The 21,467-nt window shown below is 37.3% G+C and overlaps 1 protein-coding gene across 1 annotated transcript; it reads right to left on the reverse strand.

The window, feature by feature from the left end:
* Window positions 1–885: 885 nt before the first annotated feature.
* On the reverse strand, window positions 886–20,111 carry LOC116136217 (beta-glucosidase BoGH3B-like). The gene is made up of 11 exons (XM_031421933.1): window positions 19,948–20,111; window positions 19,662–19,869; window positions 19,230–19,521; window positions 18,918–19,008; window positions 18,094–18,239; window positions 17,539–17,782; window positions 17,179–17,283; window positions 16,913–17,095; window positions 10,474–10,587; window positions 5,972–6,065; window positions 886–1,661 (listed from the first exon to the last, which is right to left on the reverse strand). The coding sequence occupies exons 1-11, from the start codon at window positions 20,032–20,034 to the stop codon at window positions 1,198–1,200; spliced, it is 2,028 nt and encodes a 675-aa protein (XP_031277793.1). The 5' UTR covers window positions 20,035–20,111; the 3' UTR covers window positions 886–1,197.
* Between the last annotated feature and the right edge of the window lie 1,356 nt (window positions 20,112–21,467).

Here is a 21,467-nt window from a genome sequence, read left to right on the forward strand (position 1 = left end):
TGCCACGTTGTTGGTGTCACCAACTGGGCAGATCCCACCCTCTGATAATTGTCACAAAGATGTCACACGAAGGTTGTGATCGACGACCACCGCATGTGACATCATTATGACGATTATAGGAGGTTGGGATATGCCTAGTTGGACATATTAACGATATTTGATTCATCACGTGTCATAGGTGACGTCGATAGCGTGGCATAAATTTGTCGATCGAGGACAACAACGCTGTCGACAATGGCATCGGTAGCGACAATAGTATCGGTTATGATAATAAAGGATAAACAATGAAATATAATAAGAATAAAGATAGGTTGACAAACAAATTTCATAATTTTCTCTCATAAACGCTGACATGACAACTTGCATTTGATCAGACGAAACTCATTGTTAGGCAGGTGGAACCCATTGTGAGTTAACCTATTACGTTTGTGAGAGAAGGTTAATGAGAAAGGTTTGTGAGTGTAGTATTACAGATATAATAATAATTATTTTAATAAAATAATTTAAATTTAAAATATATTGATTTAAGGGTAAATGAGAAATTACAAATTAAAAAAAAGGGTAAATTGGACATTTTATTAACGCCCATTACCGGTAATGGATGTCATTCCCCTCAAATTTGGAAGGAAAAGTGGAAATAAGATTCCTATTTTTTATGCCACTACTATGAACCAACCCAAGCAAACATGACCTTAATTCTTTAATTGAATAGTAAGATATTGTAAATATAAAATGTAATATTAATTATTAAACTATTGACCCATCCTGAAAAGTCTATTTTGCCCCTCTAGTGTTTGATTTTCATTAACATCAGTTTTCTTATTGGGGTCAGATACCAGTATTTGAAATGATAGGATCTTGTAATAGACCCAAACCCCAGGGGGTTCAATGTAATTCATGGAAATCGTGTTTGAACAAACAGATAACAATCAATCTACGTATTATCACAACTCCTGACATAACAACTCGTCATTGGTTAACTCGCAAATGGGTAAACGGGACCCATTTCGCTAGCTGACAAATGACAAACTGTCACCTCTTACAACCCCTGATATGATAACTCGTTATTGGTTAGCTCGCAAATGGGTAGACGAAACCCATACAAGCAAACAAAACCCGTTTTATAAGCTAACTAATGACAAACTGTCACGTCGAAAGTTGTGAGATTAAACTATGGACCTAACATTACTCATCTACTTATTTGTATGTCAACCCAAAATCGAGAGGAAACAATGGATCATAAGCATTCATTGGTAGCTGTTCAACTCCTCTAAACCATGTAACTGGGAGTTGGCCCGTGAAATCATAATCTCCGAAGATAACATCTGCAATTCCCCTTCCTTCACTTCCAGGAAGCCAAGCAGCAACAAAAACTTCTAATTTTTCCAACAACTGTGGCTCCACAGTTAAGGGTCTTCCAGATATCAGAATTGCCAACGTCGGGATTCTTTCCGCGACTGAGTTTATTACTTCACTTCCTTTGACGGGGATTACAAGTTCCGCGTTATCACCACCATTTTCTGCATATGGTTCTTCACCAAAAGCTACAATGGCGAAAGAAAAATCTTGTCTTTCTAAGGTATGGGGAGAAGGATATTGCTCGTAAATCACTTCTGTTTTGTCTCCGACTGCTTCTTTGATTGCTTCCAAAATGCTTGTGCCTGAAAATGAAATAACTGCCTTGACTCAAGTGCTGACTTTTGGTACCCGTCCATATCCGCCCAATCACACAACACGCATTCAAAGGGTCCAAGTCCACTCCTCCGCCGCTGAGTATACTCCCGTCACCTATCCGCCCAATCAGACACAACGCATTCTCAAAGGGTCCAAGTCCACTCCCTCCGCCGCTGAGTACTCCCTACACACAAAACCAACCCCACCCCCCCCCCCCCAAAAAAAAAAGTGAACCAAATGCACGATAAAATGCCTCAAAGAACAAACCAACACTAGAACATATACATAATGTGTAAGATTTCCTCTAAGAGAGAGAAGTGTCCTTACCGATGGAGGTCTTTAAGGGCCTCGGGAGTGGCGACTCCACGCTCAATCTGAGTCATTTGACCAATTTTTCTTTCAAGGTCATGCGAGAGAGAGGGTCTTTGATACGATCCTCTATATGGGCATTTGGGTTCTTGTAATACAGTCCATGGCTGGCCTCTTGCTGATCTTCGCTTCTTCTTCACTACAATAGTAAAGACCAGATGGCTGTTGAAGAAATGAAGATATCAGTAATTCTATGGATTGTGGGAACAAAGATAAATAGCGGAAGAGTTTGGTACTCAAAATGGTAAGAACGGCGCAGTTGTGTGGGTCCAGTGTTAGGCAAAACCGAGGGATTTAGAAGCTTTGGTGGTCCTGAGTCATGGCCATCAACTTGGAATTCAGAAGCAACATTCAGAGAAGAAAGTTGACAAATCGTCGATAGTTTTATAACTTAAAAAAATGAATAATTTCTAAGCAAAAAAAACTAACGTTCAAATGCTAAGTCCATATATGACTCGACTACTCGATCATTTGACTGTTTCTCTCTGATAATTTTCCAAATAATTAGTGATGCCATGGCAATGGAGCACCACATCATTCCTCATGCGCTTCCACGAACCCTCGTAAGGAACTCAGTTTCTTTACCGTTGATGGACGCCATATAAATGTCACTGTTGGCTTCAAAAAACTAGCCGTCAGCCGGCCTTGCATTTTCATGGAAGTTAACTCTGCATAATTTCCTAGAGCTCTGTTTGTCTCTTCATTTAGATTCTGCTTCTCTTCTAAAGCTTGAATTCTCTTTTCTAATATATATTTTTTTTCTTTTTAATGCCATGTACAGTTGATAATTTCAAACTTCATTTTCAGTTGTCATGAAATGAGCTCTGTTCGGCATGTTTTTGCTTTTCTATAAACCCATTCTCTGGTCTGGATTTAAATATGCAGACAACAGGTAAAAGATTGAATCCTGATACTTTATAAGTTATACAGGTTTTAGATTGTACTTTATGGTTGACGGTGCTGCTACAACTTCGATTTGTCTGTGTTATGAGTGGAACTTATAGCTCGGTTGTTCAAATTTGCAAACCCCACTCTTAATATGGTTTTTTAGCAACGGGCCTGTTAGGTTTATGGATTAGGAACAATGGAACAAAAATTATGATGAACATCACGGGATGACTGATTATTCACTAGAATTTTTAGATATATAATTCAAAAAATCTTGAATTTGATTTACTCGATTATAAAAGATGGCCAATAAAGAGAGTGGCCAAGGGCCCGTTTGGGACTGTCTCTTAGGACTGGTCCCAAATGGGACCATCACTCATGGTCCCAGGCCTATGAGAAAAATCGACCCAGACTAGGCCTTAGGCCTGGTCAGGACTAGTCCCATGGGCCCAAACCGGTCCTTGGATAATTTTATTTTCCTCCTTCATTTTTTTTTTTTTATATTTTTGGGGGCAAACCGAAATTTTATAGGGGTTTTTAGTATTTTTAGGGGTAAAATTTTAAATTTATAAATTTTTTAGACCTTGAAGATTTTTTTTTATAAATTTTATAAATATCATTTTAACCCTTGAATTTATATTTATTTTAAAATTAACATGGGTTTTATGTAATTTGTGGGGACTACATTGAAAAAATATAAAATTTTTTGGGCCTGGCTGGGACCTGGAGGAGGCCCCAGTGGAGGGCCCCGACCCTCCTCCTTATACCGGAGGCCCCAGGTCGGTCCTCTCAAGGCCGTCTTAGGACCGGTTTTAGAACTGGGCTTTTGGGCCTGGTCCCAAATGCCCACCTCTAGTCATTATGGACAATTATTGGAGGTGGGGATATGCTTATTTGGACATATTACGATCTCTGTTCATCACGTGTCATAGGTGACGTCAATAGCGTTGCATAAATTTGTTGATCGAGGCAACAACGTGTTCGACAATGGCACTGGTAGTGACATAGTACTGGTTCTGAAATAAGGGATAACAAAATATAAGAAAAAAGATAGGTTATAACACCTTTTCACAACTTTCTTTCACAAACGCTGATGTGAACACTTATATTTGGCTAGACCAAACTCATTGTTGGGCAGACGGAACCCAGTGTGACTAACACTAGAGTGTTTAAAAACGGTTTAACCGCTTTTTTGAACCGAACCAGTTTTTCGGTTCGGAAAAATTCTCGAACTAAACCAACCGTTTTGGAGGAAAATTGGTTTTGAACTGGTTTTCCCTTTTTTTTTAAACTTATTTTTATTTTTTCCTAAATTAATTGTAAATATAAATAATACATATCCAATAAAAATTAACATTCATATATCCATTGACCACTACAATAATACATTAAAAATATTATTATTATTTATTAATATATAAATATAATAATATTATTTTTTATTTTAATATATATTTTTATTTTTATATATATATAATATATTATATATATATATATATATATATATATATATATAATATAATATATAAATATATTATATTTGTAAAAACCGTTTTCGATCGGTTAACTTTTTATTTTTCCCCAAACCGGAAATTCGATTTTAAAATTTTTTCAAACCGTAGCTGAACCTTTTTTTCGGTTAACTGGTTTTCCCGGTTTGGTTCGGTTTTTACATTTTTTGAACACCCTAGCTACCACATGTGTTTGTGAGAGAAGTTATGAAAAGAGTTTATGAGTATATATTATTGATATAATAATGATTATTTTAATAAAATATTTAAATTAAATATATATTGATTTAATGTAAATGATAAATTACAAATTAAAAGAAAGGTAAATTGGACATTTTATACGCCCATTACCAGTATGGATGTCATTCCCCTCAAATTTGGAAGGAAAACACTACCCACTTTTTTAAGAAATGATTCCTATTTTTTATGCCACTACTATGAACCAACCTAACAAACATGACCTTAATTCTTAATTGAATAGTAAGATATTGTAACAACGAAATGTTAAATTAATTATTAAACTATGACCATCTTGAAAAGCCTATTTTGCCCCTCTAGTGGTTGATTTTCATTAACATCATTTTCTTATGGGGGTAAATACAATATTTGAAATGATAGGTTCTTGCTATAGACCCAAACCCTGGGGGTACATGTAATTCGTGGAAATCTCGTTTAAACAAACATTAACAATCAATTTACATATTATCATATTGCTAGATTCACAACCTCATTAACAACTCGTCGTTGGTTAACTCGCAAATAGATAGACGGGACCCATGCAAGCAAGCGGGACCCATTTCGTGAGTTGACTAATGACAAACACCACCTCTCCAACCCCTGACTACACAAGTCATTGGTTAGTCGCAAATGATAGACGGAACCCATACAAGCAGACGGAACCCATTTTACGAACTGACTAATGACAAACTCTCACGTCGAGAGTTGTAAGAGAAGGTTGTGAGATTGGACTATGGACCTAGCATTACTCATCTACTTATTTGTATGTCACCCCAAATCGAAGAAAACAATGGATCATAGCATTATCTGAAGCATTCATTGGTAGCTGTTCAACTCCTCTAAACCATGTAACTGGGATTTGGCCTGTGAAATCATAATCTCCAAAGATAACATCTGCAATTCCCCTTCCTTCACTTCCAGGAAGCTAGGCAGCAACAAAAGCATCTAATTTTCCAACACTTGGCTCCACAGTTAAGGGTCTTCCAGATATCAGAATTGCCAACGTCGGATTCTTTCCGCCGACTGAGTTTGTTACTTCACTTCCTTTGATGGGGATTACAAGTTCTGCGTTATCACCCATTTCTTTTCTGCATATGGTTCTTCACAAAAGCTACAATGGTGAAAAAAATCGTCTTTCTAAGGTAGGGGAGAAGGATATTGCTCGTAATCACTTCTGTTTTGTCTCCGACTGCCTCTTTGATTGCTTCCAAAATGCTTGTGCCAAATGAAATAACTTGTAGTAATGCTTGTGTCATGTATTTACGGGAGGAAATAACCATAAAACTGCTGACCAACTGTAATACCGCCGCTAAGTCCACACTTAGTTTTTGTCCATCCTCCACATTGATAGCCAAGATCATTAGCATGTGTTCCAGTGACAAGAATCTTTTAGAATTTCTGTCTAATGGAGAAAAGGTTTCTTCTCGGATTCTTTCCATTCTTTAGAAGAACCAAAGACTTGCGACCTGCTTTGCGAGCTATTTCTCTATGCAGCTGTAGAAAAACATTGGACTTGATATCAATTCTCAGACTCAGTTTTTGTTATATATACACTTCATGATATCATAACATTGGAACAGAAACAACGAAAAAGAAAAAGAAGAAGGCAACTCTTTTGTTTCTTTATTCTCTAAAACCTGCTTATTTCATCTGGAAGGTTGCCATGATTCAGCAGAAACATTTGTTGGGGATTCATGGATTCACAATTTGGTGAAAGCATAAGTGATAAACCTACGGTGCATAAGGGTACACCCTAAGGGGCGTATAGACATTAGAGGGTTTACGGTGTAGGGTCCACAATTCACGCTGTACGTGGATAGAGTCTGTTATGAGAATAAGAATTGTGTGAGTAAGGGCAATTGTGGAAAGGGTTAGTATAAAAACAGATGATTCTAAGTAGCAGATTAGCATAATTTTTGGTGGTAAATAGTGGAGGTTCCTGGCTCCTCGAAATGCTAGGATTTTGGTTACCGACTCATTCCTTCCATTATCTTCTGATTCCATTTGTTTTCTGCTATCTGATTAATACAATATAGCTGAGGTTATACAGATTGGTTTTCGCATTCTTTTTGTTGCGGATTGGTTTGGATTGGGTTTGATTGCAGGTGAACATATCATTAGTTTCAAAGCTAGAGTGGGGAATGGTAAAATCCAAATGGAGAATAGGATGTGATAACTTGGAGAAAGAGATGAATACAGTAAAGGAAGACATCAGTACCTTGAAGATTGACATGGGTAGTGTTAAGGAATATTTGACAGAAATGAGGGAATTAATGCGCATGAGAGAAGAAGAGTTGGAGAGAACGAGAAAGAGAGAAATCCTCTTCATGAGCAAGAACCAGAACATCGGGGAGAAAAGGAACCAATCGGGAGACAATGGGGAAGTTGGGAAAGAGGAAAAAAGAACACACGCAAGCTGGATTGCCAATCTTTAATGCGAAGATCCATATGGATGGTCCTTCAGAGCAGATCGTTACTTCACCATCACGTTATCAGAGACAGAGATGGTCAATGCAGCAGCATTTTGCATGGAGGGGAGAGCTCTGAGCTGGTATCAATGGGTTGAATCCAGAGCACCATTTTAGTCGTGATGCATTCAAAACAGCACTGATTGACCGATTTAGGCCATCATTTAAAGGATCTACCTATAAGGCCTTAGTAGCCTTGAAGCAAGATGGGACAGTCACAGAGTACCGAGATAGTTTGAAGCCAATGCTGCACCATTGAAAGATTTGGGTGAAGATCTGTTCAAGGATTTTTGCAAATGGTTGAAGGAGGAAATTAAAGCTGAAATACGATTAACTCAACCACTTCTTTGTTTGGGCTGATGGACCAGGCCCACAGGGTTGAAGAAGGAATTGGGTGTTAGAAAAGTATAGGCCCAAATCATTTAAAATCAATGGGTAAAGGGAACCTTATTCACGGTCAAACCAAACCCTGATGCCTCACGTTCAAACTGTGGAATACCAGCGCAAAGCCCCCGATCCCCTTTCGTTTTCGTCAAACTCAACAGTGGCCTAAGCAAGGGAGAATCAACTGAGTTTGTGGGATCCAGCAACCGGAACGACAACTTCCGACTGCCTCCAAGGTCAAAATACAGTTCAAACGAGAGCACGGCTGTGCTATCGCTGTGACGAAAAATTTGGGCCAAACCACATGTGTAGAAGATCTCTGCAAGCGCTACTCCTCCTGGATGACGGATGCAAATCCACCAGAAATTGAGACAGAAACTGACAATGACCCCAACTGTGAAGGTAATCTTTATCTCTTTCGATGAACTCCATCGTGGTATCTCTTCGGGAAAAACTTCGGAGTTAAAGGGCAGATTAGGGATGAGAGTGTGGTGGTGTTGGTGTTGGTGGATAGTGGGGGCTTCCCACTATTTCGTTAATCCCGAATCTTATGGAGTAACTATAGATCTCATCATCCGACTAACCTTTTCGAAACGGTCTAACCCTTGTAGCATTTTGGGAAATAGAAAATAACGACCATTTGTCATGTAGCGGTGTGACAAACTCTAATCCTGAACCTTATGGGAATAAACAACGAATCTAATCATCCGACTAAACCTCCTAGTGTCATGAAAAGTACAGTTGCCAACACATAAAACTATTTCTACCCAACCCAATGAGCAAAGAACAGTAGACACACAGAAATCTTAATATAAAGTTCTCCCACAAGCATAAATGACAAATTATCCCACCATCCCTTTCACAGATGCACTAGCCTTTACCTGCCAAGTTGCATAGGAAAGAAAAAAAGGCACACCTTGTTTAATTTATTCTTATTTCTGTTGTTCACAATTCTTAACTAGTTGTTACATTACAACCACATTCATAATATCACAACTTCATACTTTCGGTTATATCTATCTTCACTCCTCACAAAACAAATATTCTGATTCTTCTCCAGGATTGCTTTAGTGTAAATCACACTTATCAACTGATGTATACAACTGAACCTCTAATCTGCAGCTACATATTTTAAAAAAGCAAACATAAAAGTTTCATATCCCAATTCAATGATTTCAATAAATCACAAACGAACAATAGTTCATCTTGACCGTGATTTAGAACTACCCTCTATCTACACTAGTATAGTCATGACTATTGGTTTGTGTGTTTTATTCTCTTTGCTGCTTCACTGGCCCGCCAAGATCTGAAAAAATAATTATCTTGTGGGTTCTTGTGCTACATTTGGGAGGCAACTAATGAAGGGAGGGAAAGCAGCAGTATTTTATATCTCATAACATTAAATAAGTAATCATGCATGAAGGAGTTGAGATTTATTATTCAAGAGGAACATATCAGATTACAACACATAGTTTGAGGCATCTTAGAAAGAAAAAATTTTAACATACCATGATGATGAGATATAATATCTGTCACCATCTGGGATTCTGATCTGACATTCTATCTTACTATCTCCTGCTTTCGAAACGGAATCGAAATAGTTTCAGTATTTGCGTATTGATCTGATCATGCTCACCCCCAGCATAGTTTTCACACACAGGTGAATTACTAAGTTGAACCTCTTGCTCAACAACTATAATCGCCTTCGGCGAAAAAGACAGGTTCATGAACATTTTTGATACAATTATGACAAGGAAACAGTAGGATTGTGATAGAATTTTATGAATCTGAACTAGCTAATTCCACAGTAAACCTCAAACCTTAGACCACTTGTGTTCATAAATTTCTTTAGTCCAAGGTTTTCTCCTTATTGCATGCCAACCCAAAACCGAGAGGAAAAAGGGTCATATGCATTATCTGCAGCATTCATTGGCAGCTGTTCAACATTTCTAACCATGTCTGTGAGTGGCGGCCCGTGAAATCATAACCCCCAAAGACAACATCTGCAATTCCTCCTCCCTCACTTCCGGGCAACCAAGCGCGACCCAAGCATCTACTTTTTTCCAATACCTGTTGCTCTACAACCACAGGTCTTCCAGTTATCAGAATAGCCAATGTGGGAATTTTTTCAGCGACTGAGCTGATAACATCACTTCCATTGAAGGGGATTAGAAGCTCCAATTGTCACCGGTGGTTTCCGCATATGGTTTTCACCACAGCTACAATGGCAAATGAAAAATTTTGTTCTGCTAAAGTGTCTGGTGATGGATATTTTTCATAGATCACTTCTGTTTTCGTCTCCCACTGCTTCTGTGATTGCATCCAAAATGGTTGCACCTGAAATGTGATTATTTTGTTAGTACAATGCCTGCGTTACACGAGGAGGTAGATTTTTTTTTGTCCATACGTCATTGTGACAAGGTTTACTAGGAGATCAAACTGAGGCATTATAAATTGGAACATAAGCTGAAACAGGAATCAGATATGTTGGTCTTCTTTTTTACTTTCTTCACTGCCCGCTGCGTGTGAATTGGAGGGGAGGGTGGGTTGGTGCTTCTCAGACATGGGACAGAAATCATGTCATTTAACTTGAAAAGAAGTATTGTCACAAAATTGGAAGCAATTAAACTCAAAATACATAGCATAAAATTAAATATAATCATACAGGTAAAATGTGCATAAACATGAGAATATGTGTAGGCGCATGCATCGGTGTGAGTGATTATGAATGTCTATACCTCATGGAAAGATCTAGACTCCAGCAGATGTCAATCTCTTTTACTAATAAGCAGACTAACAAGAAGAAATAAAGAGAAATGATAAGAGAAGTGGGGCAGGAGAATACAGCTGCATACCAATGTAATTCTGCCACTAAGTCCATACCAAGTTTTTGTCCATCCTCCACATTGATACCCAAGATCATCAGCATGTGATCCAGTGACAAAAATTCTTTTAGCATTTCTGTCTAATGGAAGAAAAGGTTTCTCAGGATTCTTTCCATTCTTTAGAAGAACTAAGGACTTTCGAACTGCTTCACGAGCCAGTTCTCTGTGAAGCTGCAAAAAAATCATAAAAGACATGATATCATCTCTCAGTTACAGGCAACCTTCATTCGGAACCTTCATTCATAATTAAAAGGCATTCAGTTGTCTCCACCATAAGTAAACCTTAAATCAGAAAATAAACAAAGAAAATAAAAAAAAGAATGCAAACATTCTATTTCTTATATTCTTTAAATGTGTCCTTTTGTTTGGACAAATGGCTCTGCAATTTTCCCCCCTTTTTCCTTCTTGTATAGGGCTTTCATACGATCCAGGAAGGGAATCATAATATGGATGCACGATTTGGTGATAGTTAGGCAGTTGGACTTCTGAGGCAATGTCAAGCATGAAATAATTTATCTGTAAGTTGGCAAGACATGACAGAAATTGGGCTTTCTAGTGATGAGAAAGTCACAGGATGTCAATGCAAAGAAGAACTGGACTCCAGAAATTTACCTTGCAACCAACTGTATCAAGCAAAGACTTGTCAGAGAAGGGATACTCAAAAAGACCAGCAACAAACTTCACTCTCAGTATTCGTTCAACAGCATCATCAATCCGAGAAATTGGTACCATCGTCAGATTCCACCAGAAATGTCAAATCGTCCACAAATTGTTCGAATCTAAGAGGAACCATAACCTGCATATTGTCTCAGTCAGGAAACCTATAGCGTGAATGGAAAACACCAATCCCATAGAAAATGTACCCAACAAACAGGAACGGGACACCCTCTTCTAACAAAAAACTCTAAACTCTCTTCTAAAACCCTACGGTACCCGTCTCTCTAACTAAAAAGACTCTCATTCTCTAAAAAAACTAAAAACATAAAAAATAAATAATAAAAATACTAACTAACTCTTCTCTACCACAACCTAAGACTACACAAAAAAAAACTACCTACTAAACTCTAAAAAAAGCCAAACACACGCTAAAAAAAAAACTTTAAAAAAAAAAACAACTAAATCTCTAAAAAATAAAACAACCGAAAAACCTCTCCTCTATACACTACTCTTAAAAACTCTAAAAAAAACTAAAAAAAATTCTAAACTCTACTACTAGAACCCCAATGTCCCATTCATCTCTGTCTAAAAAAAAAAAAACTAAAACTTAAAACTAAAACTAAATCTAACAACTAAACCTCTAATATACTAAAACTTAGTTAACTTAAAAAACGCTAAAAAAATAAATAAAAAAAAAAAAAAAATAAAAAAAAACTAAACCTTAAATCTCTAAAAACAACCCTAACACTGAGTACCCGGGACAACCGAGCTCGTTCTCTCGAAAAAACATCTTCGAACTAAAACTCTCTAAAAATCCGCTCTCTAATGAAACTAAACACGAAATTAACATCCGACTCAAAAGCAACGGCGACTCCCCGGCACCTCTAAAAACAAAAAAAACTAAAAAAAAAAAAAACTAACTAACTAATCTAAATACTGCTCTAAACTAAAAAAAAAAAAAAACTAAAAAATAAAAAAGTCCACATCCTAACCTACCAGGGGGGCGACCGACCCCCGCCAATCTCTCTCGACGCTCTCTAACTGTCTCGTTAAAAAAACTCTAGAACCGGGGCCTCTAAAAAAAAATTAAACCTCTAAAAAAAAAACATACTAAAACAACAAAAAAAAACTCTAAAATAAACAACTCCCCCCCGACCCCTCTAAATAAAAAAAAACAAAAATAATCAATAAAAAAAAAAAAAAAAAAAAACTTAAAAAAATCTCTCTAAACTAATAAAAAAAAAAAATTGACTTAGGAAATAAGCACTCTACGCCAGTCATGTCCAGCATAATAGCAGACGAAATGCAGTAGCGATAGTTTGATCCATGAGGTTTCCAAAGTCTGTCAAGACCTTCCACTCGGAAATTAAAATACCCTGAAACAAACATTACTGTATCAAGCTTTACTGCAATTAGCATTGATACACTCAAAGAAAAGAAAGAAAATTTAGTAAAGAGAACAAAGTGAATATACATATAAAAATCATCTGTCATTTCTAATTCAGAAATTCTCATCATAAATAGTATTTTTAACTGATGTGCAATTATAATATAGTATTTTGACAGGAAAAGCTTTAGGCATTAACAGGATGTATTGACAAACATATACAATCAGGGTTGTCTACCTTAAACCTAGCTTATTTTCAAAACTTCTGTCAGGAGAAAATGGTCAGCATGAAGTTTGCGGCCATTCCAACTAGAATATGATGCCAGATACAGTGCAAACTACCTGAGAAATCAGTCCAGAAAGCTGCCATATGAACTTTCTCAATATCATCATAAGGCAAAATTGTATCTCCTTCTTTTTACCTCTCTTAGTACCTCCATCTCCAACAAAATGCTTAGCACATGCAATAATATGTTTCTGGAATCACTCAAGTAAATTAATGAGCACATTTTCAAATGGACAAGGGACATTAAAATGGGGTAGAACAGAATTAGAGTGGACTGCAGAAGCTAAGAGTGTAATATGAAAATGTAGTATGTTTATTCAAGAAACAGAAATGTAAAAGGAACTCTAAATCCTTTTCCTGATCAGTGTATATTAATCCGAAATTTAGTAATGATGAAAAAAGATAGAATTCATTGATCACGAGGCTCACTTAAAACATTTTGATCACAGGTCACTTAAAACATATTTTATGATTGTAAAAGATGTGGAAAAGAAGTTATTAGATGGTCATTTCTCTCTACCTTCCAGCCATGAAAGGGTAGCATTGGGGTGTCCTTTTGGGGCTCCCTGTAATCCTGAGACAATGGGAGTCATCTTTCTAACGAGTCTGTGTCTTCACCATAACTCTCATAACATCTTCCCCATCTGGGATCTTTGCATACCTGACAGAGCCAATAAGCTTGCTTAGGAAAAATCGATTCAAGCCAAAAGAATGATTCTTAAGAAAGAATAAAGAGAATAACATATACAAGCAATGGATATCTCAGTTATGGTAGTTTTCAATTGCTGGAATTCATGATTCAGATCTCTTTAGGACATCTGAAATTACCATTATAAATCTCACATCTGAAAGGAATACCAGTTTGTACCAGATTCTACAAGATAGTTGATACATGTCCACACATAAATGAAAGCATCAGTTACATTTCTTAAGTTATTATTTTAATTTTTCCTTGTAGTTTGATAGGTAAGATCTCATATTACATTGAATGTGCACTCAAACTACAAATTAATCCAGCAAATAATCGGGAACATACAAGAGAAAGAGAAATAAAAAAGAATTGATCTTGTGCAATGAAGATAAATGAACTCATCAATCAAATGTCTAATAGTTTTGGTAAAAGGTGGAACAAGAATAAGTCCGAGAACAAAAAAGGTTGGAAATTAAGGTAGTCAATGTTTGTCTTAACAAATATCAAGTGTTCTTCCAGTCTAGCTCGCTATAATACATGTAAAGCTCATTACTAGTGATGAAAAATCAATTCAACTAACAAGTTGAAGACAGCGTAATTAATGATAAGAAGCGACCAGTAACATTTCGACTTACAGCTATACAGGGAGCAAAAGTATAATGAATGCCACTTGCCCTAACTTCAAGAGCTGTTGCAGCTCCAATCCTTCGCGCCAATCTCCATCTCTGTCACAGATTGCAATTCATCAGAATCAAGAGCAGCAACTGTGACAACCTTACCAAAAACTTGGAAGAAACAAAGAGGGATATATTTCATCAAGTCTTAATGCACTTGCCGCTTTAACCTTTGCTAACAGTTGAACCATTATAGGTGGAGTCTTATCCATCAATTCAAATACTTGGTCCAGTGATTACTTGATTTCCCTTATAAAAATGAAACTAACCTTGTGGCTCCAGGCCAATATTGTGAGGAAAGATAGTGGCACCGTAGATGCTATTGTTACCATGAACAGCATCAATCCCATAAATGAGCGGAATCCCAAGCCTGGACTCAGTGCTGACTTTTGGTACCCGTCAACCATATCCGCCCAATCAGACGATAACGCATTCTCAAAGGGTCCACTCCTCCGGCGCGAGTATCTCCCTGCAAAACCCAAAAAAAAAAAAAGAAAAAAAAAAGTGAACCAAATGCATGAATAAATGCCTCAAAGAACAAACCAACACTAGAACATATCATAATGTGTAAGATTTCCTCCAAGAGAGAGGAGTGTCCTTACCGGAGGGAGGTCTTTAGGGCTCGGAAGTGGCGACCTCCACGCTCAATCTGAGTCATTTGACCAATTTTTTCTTTCAAGGTCATGCGAGAGAGAAGGCTTTGATACGATCCTCTATATGGGCATTTGGGTTCTTGTAAATACAGTCCATGGCTGGCCCTTGCTAATCTTCGCTTCTTCTTCACTACAATAGTAAAGACCAGATGGCTGATAGAAATGAAGATATCACTAATTCTATGGATTGTGGGAACAGAAGATAAATAGCGGAAGAGTTTGGTAGTTTAAAATGGTAATAATGGGCGCAGTTGTGGGTCCAGTGTTAAGTAAAACCGAGGGAGGTAGAAGCTTTGGTGGTTATGAGTCATGGCCATCAGACTTGGAAGTCAGAACCAACTTTCAGAGAAGATAAGTTGACAAATCGTCGATATTTCTATAACTAAAAAAAATGAATATTCAAAGCATTAAAAAACTAACTTTCAAATGCTAAGTCCATATTTGACTCGAGTCATTTGACTGTTTCTCTTTTGAATAATTTTCCAAATAATTCATGAGCTGGCAATGGAGCCACCAACACATCTTCATGCGCTTCACGAACCCTCGTAAGGAACTCAGTTTCTTTGCCGTTGAAGGAGCCCATATAAATGTTACTGTGGCTTCAAAAAACTAGCCGTCAGCCGGCCTTGCATTTTCATGGAAGTTTAACTCTGCATAATTTCCTAGAGCTCTGTTTTGTCTCTTTGCCATGTACAGTGATAATTTCAAACTTCTAGTTCAGTTGCTCATGAAATGAGCTCTGTTCGGCTAATATTTTGCTTTTCTATAAACGATTCTCTGGCTGGATTTAAATATGCAGACAACAAATAAAGATTGAATCCTGATTCTTTATAAGTTATACAAGTTCAGATTGTATGTAGCTTGGTTTGACGGGTGCTGCTAAACTTTGATTTTTCTGTGTTATGAGTAAAACCAAGTTCTGTTGTTGCAATTTGCAAAACCCACTCTTAATATAATTTATTAACAACGGGCCATGTGAGGTTTAGGATTATAAAATCAATGGAATGAAAAATAATAAGAATGAACCCCACGGAAGACAGGATATCAATTAGGACTTTATAATATAAATAATAATATAGTGAGTTCGATTTACTTTATTATAACGAGGACGGCCAATAAAGATGGAGACCAATAAAGAGGGTGGCTACGAGAGGAATGGAAAATAAGGGTATGTTTGGTTATTTTGGATAGGTTGAGAGATAGTATTGGATAGTTAGATAGGGTTATGATTACGAGAATATTTGTGAATATGTGTTTGGATAGAGTATTTTGACCTTGATAGTGTGTTGAATATGTGATTAATAATATTTTTTTAAATGATTTATTAATATATTTTTACAATGGCTTTGCTGCAGAAGCAGAAACAAAAATGCAATAACATCAAATGGTGGCGGTAATACACTACCAGAACGTCGTTTCAGATTGTTTGTTGTGCCAGTAATTTGTTGAACTCTACTCCTGTAAAACCACAAATAATTTAAACAATCATTCCACAGATTGAATGAACACAACATGGAGCACAAAGCTTACCATAAACAAATCTAACTGCATCAATCTAAAATGATACAGCACAAATCTGGTGGTGGGTGGTGACAATGAATGTGCGACAGATCGGTGGGTGGGGTGGCTCACGGTGGTGGGTGTTGATGGTGAATGTGCGACAGATCTGGTGGTGTGGGGTGGTGACGGTGGTGGGTGGTTGACGGTGATGTGTCGATGATCTTGTGGGTGTGGGTTCACGATGGTGGGGGTTCACGGTGAATGTGCGAACGATTTGGTGGTGTGGGGTGGTTCACGATGTGAAGAAACTGAGAAACTGAAACACAAATGCAGTGAAGAAAAAACTAGAAAATAAATACAATGAGAGAGAATAAAAGCTGCAAACTGTAACGGTTTAGTGAAGAAAAACTGAGAAAATTAAATACAAATGAGAGAGGAATAAAAGCTGCAAACTGTAACGGTCAAACACTGTCGGATGCGAATTTTCAAAGTGCTATTCTCTGAATAATAAGCCAAACACTATTGGGAAAATCATTTTTAATACGATAAAAATAATAACCAACAGACCCTACGATAATTGGGCTTTCTAGTGATGAGAAAGTCACAGGATGTCTAATGCAAATGAAGAACTGGACTCCAGAAATTTACCTTGCAACCAACTGTATCAAGCAAAGACTTGTCAGAGAAGGGATACTCAAAAAGACCAGCAACAAACTTCACTCTCAGTATTCGTTCAACAGCATCATCAATCCGAGAAATTGGTACCTCGTCAGATTCCACCAGAAATGTCAAATCGTCCACAAATTGTTCGAATCTAAGAGGAACCATAACCTGCATATTGTCTCAGTCAGGAAACCTATGGCGTGAATCAAGGAAAACAACCTCTAATTGGACTTAAAGGAATAAGACTCTACCATGTCAATTCCAGCATTAATAGCAGATGAAATGCAGTAGCGATAGTTTGATCCATGAGGTTTCCAAAGTCTGTCAAGACCTTCCGAATCGGAAATTAAAAAACCCTGAAAACAAATATTACTGTATCAAGCTTTACTGCAATTTAGCATTGATACACTCAAAGAAAGAAAGAAAATTTAGTAAAGAAAGAACAAAGTGAATATACATATAAAAATCAACTGTTACTTTCTAATTCAGAAATTCTCATCATAAATAGTATTTTTAACCTGGATGTGCAATTATAATATAGTATTTTGACAGGAAAAGCTTTAGGCATTAACAGCATGTATTGACAAACATATACAATCAGGGTTGTCTACCTTAAAACCTAGCTTATTTTTCAAAACTTCTGTCAGGAGAAAATGGTCAGCATGCAGTTTGCGGCCATTCCAACTAGAATATGATGCCATGACAGTGCAAACTCCTTGTGAAATACAGTCCAGAAAAGCTGCCATATGAACTTTCTCCAAATCATCATAAGGCAAAATTGTATCTCCTTCATTTTTACCTCTCTTAGTACCTCCATCTCCAACAAAATGCTTGGCACATGCAATAATATTGTTTCTGGAGTCACATCAAGTAAATTAATGAGCACATTTTCAAATGGACAAGGGACATTAAATTATGGGGTAGAACAGAATTAAGAGTGACTGCAGAAGCTAAGAGGTGTAATATGAAAATGTAGTATGTTTATTCAAGAAACAGAAATGTAAATGGAACTTCTAAATCCTTTTCCTGATCCGTGTATATTAAATCCGAAATTGAGTAATGATGAAAAAGATAGAATTCATTGATCACGAGGCTCACTTAAAACATATTTGTATGATTGTAAAAGATGTGGAAAAGAAAGTTATTAGATGGTCATTTCTCTCTACCTTCCAGCCATGAAAGGGTAGCCATTGGGGTGTCCTTTTGGTGGCTCTCCCTGTAATCCTGAGACAATGGGAGTCATCATTCTAATGATGTCTGTGTCTTCACCATAACTCTCATAACATCTTCCCCATCTGGGATCTTTGCATACCTGACACGGCCAAATAAGCTTGCTTAGGAAAAAATCGATTCAAGGCAAAAGAATGATTCTTAAGAAAGAATAAAGAGAATAACATATACAAGCAAATGGATTATCTCAAGTTATGGTAGTTTTTCAATTGCTGGAATTCATGATTCAGATCTCTTTAAGGACATCTGAAATTACCATTATAAATCTCACGTCTGAAAGGAATACCACTTCTTACCAGATTCTGATAACATGTCCACACATATAAATGAAAGCATCAGTTACATTTCTCTCAAGTTATTATTTAATAATTTTTCCTTGCTAGTTTTGATAGGTAAGATCTCATATTACATTGCATGTGCATATCAAACAACAAATTAATCCTGCAAATAATCTGGAACATGCGAGAGAAAAGAGAATAAAAAATGAATTTGACCTTGTGCAATGAAGATAAATAACTTCATCAATCAAATGTCTAATAGTCTTGGTAAAAGGTGGAACGAGAATAAGTCCGAGAACAAAAAGGTTGGAAATTAAGGTAGTCAATGTTTGTCTTAACAAATATGAAGGATGTTCTTCCAGTCTAGCTCGCTATATAACATGTAAAGCTCATTACTAGTGATGAAAAATCAATTCAACTAACAAGTTGAAGACAACATAATTATTGTATAAAGAAGAGTGACCAGTAACATTTGGACTTACAGCTATACAGGGAGCAAAAGTATAATGAATGCCAGTTGCCCTAACTTCAAGAGCTGTTGCAGCTCCAATCCTTCGCGCCAAATCTCCATCTCTGTCACAGATTGCAATTCATCAGAATCAAGAAGCAGCAACTGTGACAACCTTACCAAAAACTTGAAGAAACAAAATAGGGATATATTTCATCAAGTCTTAATGCACTTGCTGCTTTAACCTTTGCTAACACTTGAACCATTATACGTGGAGTCTTATCCATCAATTCAAATACTTGGGTCCAGTGATTACTTGATTTTCCCTTATAAAAACGAAACTAACCTTGTGGCTCCAAGGCCTATATTGTGAGGAAATATAGTGGCACCGTAGATGCTATTGTTACCATGAACAGCATCAATCCCATAAATGAGCGGAATCCCAAGCCTGGACTCAAGTGCTGACTTTTGGTACCCGTCAACCATATCCGCCCAATCAGACGACAACGCATTCTCAAAGGGTCCAAGTCCACTCCCTCCGCCGCTGAGTATACTCCCGTCAACCATATCCGCCCAATCAGACGACAACGCATTCTCAAAGGGTCCAAGTCCACTCCCTCCGCCGCTGAGTATACTCCCTACACAACCAAACCCCCCCCCCCCCCCCCCAAAAAAAAAAGTGAACCAAATGCACGAATAAATGCCTCAAAGAACAAACCAACACTAGAACATATACATAATGTGTAAGATTTCCTCTAAGAGAGAGAAGTGTCCTTACCGATGGAGAGGTCTTTAAGGGCCTCGGAAGTGGCGACTCCACGCTCAATCTGAGTCATTTGACCAATTTTTTCTTTCAAGGTCATGCGAGAGAGAAGGTCTTTGATACGATCCTCTATATGGGCATTTGGGTTCTTGTAAATACAGTCCATGGCTGGCCTCTTGCTGATCTTCGCTTCTTCTTCACTACAATAGTAAAGACCAGATGGCTGATGAAGAAATGAAGATATCACTAATTCTATGGATTGTGGGAACAAAGATAAATAGCGGAAGAGTTTGGTAGTTAAAATGGTAATAATGGCGCAGTTGTGTGGGTCCAGTGTTAGGCAAAACCGAGGGATGTAGAAGCTTTGGTGGTCCTGAGTCATGGCCATCAGACTTGGAAGTCAGAAGCAACATTCAGAGAAGATAAGTTGACAAATCGTCGATAGTTTTATAACTTAAAAAAATGAATAATTTCTAAGCAGAAAAAAACTAACGTTCAAATGCTAAGTCCATATATGACTCGACTACTCGAGTCATTTGACTGTTTCTCTCTTGAATAATTTTCCAAATAATTAGTGATGCCATGGCAATGGAGCACCACATCATTCCTCATGCGCTTCCACGAACCCTCGTAAGGAACTCAGTTTCTTTACCGTTGATGGAGCGCCATATAAATGTCACTGTTGGCTTCAAAAAACTAGCCGTCAGCCGGCCTTGCATTTTCATGGAAGTTAACTCTGCATAATTTCCTAGAGCTCTGTTTTGTCTCTTCATTTAGATTCTGCTTCTCTTCTAAAGCTTGAATTCTCTTTTCTAATATATATTTTTTTTCTTTTTAATGCCATGTACAGTTGATAATTTCAAACTTCAGTTTCAGTTGTCATGAAATGAGCTCTGTTCGGCTAATGTTTTTGCTTTTCTATAAACCCATTCTCTGGTCTGGATTTAAATATGCAGACAACAGGTAAAAGATTGAATCCTGATACTTTATAAGTTATACAGGTTTTAGATTGTACGTTATGGTTGACGGTGCTGCTACAACTTCGATTTGTCTGTGTTATGAGTGGAACTTATAGCTCTGTTGTTCAAATTTGCAAACCCCACTCTTAATATGGTTTATTAGCAACGGGCCATGTTAGGTTTATGGATTAGGAATCAATGGAACGAAAAATTATGAATGAACATCACGGGATGACTGGATTATCAACTAGAATTTTTAGATATATAATTCAAAAAATCTTGAATTTGATTTACTCGATTATTAAAAGAGATGGCCAATAAAGAGAGTGGCCAAGGGCCCGTTTGGGACTGGTCTCTTAGGACTGGTCCCAAATGGGACCAGTCACTCATGGTCCCAGGCCTATGAGAAAAATCAGGACCCAGACTAGGCCTTAGGCCTGGTCAGGACTAGTCCCATGGGCCCAAGACCGGTCCTTGGATAATTTTATTTTCCTCCTTCAATTTTTTTATATTTTTGGGGGCAAACCGAAATTTTATAGGGGGTTTTTAGTATTTTTTAGGGGTAAAATTTATAAATTTTATAAATTTTTTAGACCTTGAAGATTTTTTTTTAATAAATTTTATAAAATATCATTTTAACCCTTGTAATTTATATTTATTTTAAAATTAACATGGGGTTTTATGTAATTTGGTAGGGGACTACATTGAAAAAATATAAAATTTTTTGGGCCTGGGCTGGGACCTTGGAGGAGGGCCCAGTGGAGGGCCCCGACCCTCCTCCTTATGGGACCAGGCCTCCTAGGTCCGGTCCTCTCAAGGGCCGGTCTTAGGACCGGGTTTTAGAACTGGGCTTTTGGGCCTG

The sequence above is a fragment of the Pistacia vera genome, unplaced genomic scaffold (assembly GCF_008641045.1).
Source record: "Pistacia vera cultivar Batoury unplaced genomic scaffold, PisVer_v2 Contig31, whole genome shotgun sequence".
NCBI classification, from domain to species: domain Eukaryota; kingdom Viridiplantae; phylum Streptophyta; class Magnoliopsida; order Sapindales; family Anacardiaceae; genus Pistacia; species Pistacia vera.

Bases quoted from the DNA above. Each gene is read 5' to 3' on its own strand.
- LOC116136217 (XM_031421933.1), bottom strand. From the start codon at position 20,034: ATGGCCATGACTCAGGACCACCAAAGCTTCTACATCCCTCGGTTTTGC. The intron at 18,240-18,917 runs GTAAGTCCAAAT...TGGCCGTGTCAG, and splicing joins CTTTTGCTCCCTGTATAGCT to GTATGCAAAGATCCCAGATG. The intron at 17,783-18,093 runs GTAGAGAGAAAT...ATGTGACTCCAG, and splicing joins TACCCTTTCATGGCTGGAAG to AAACAATATTATTGCATGTG.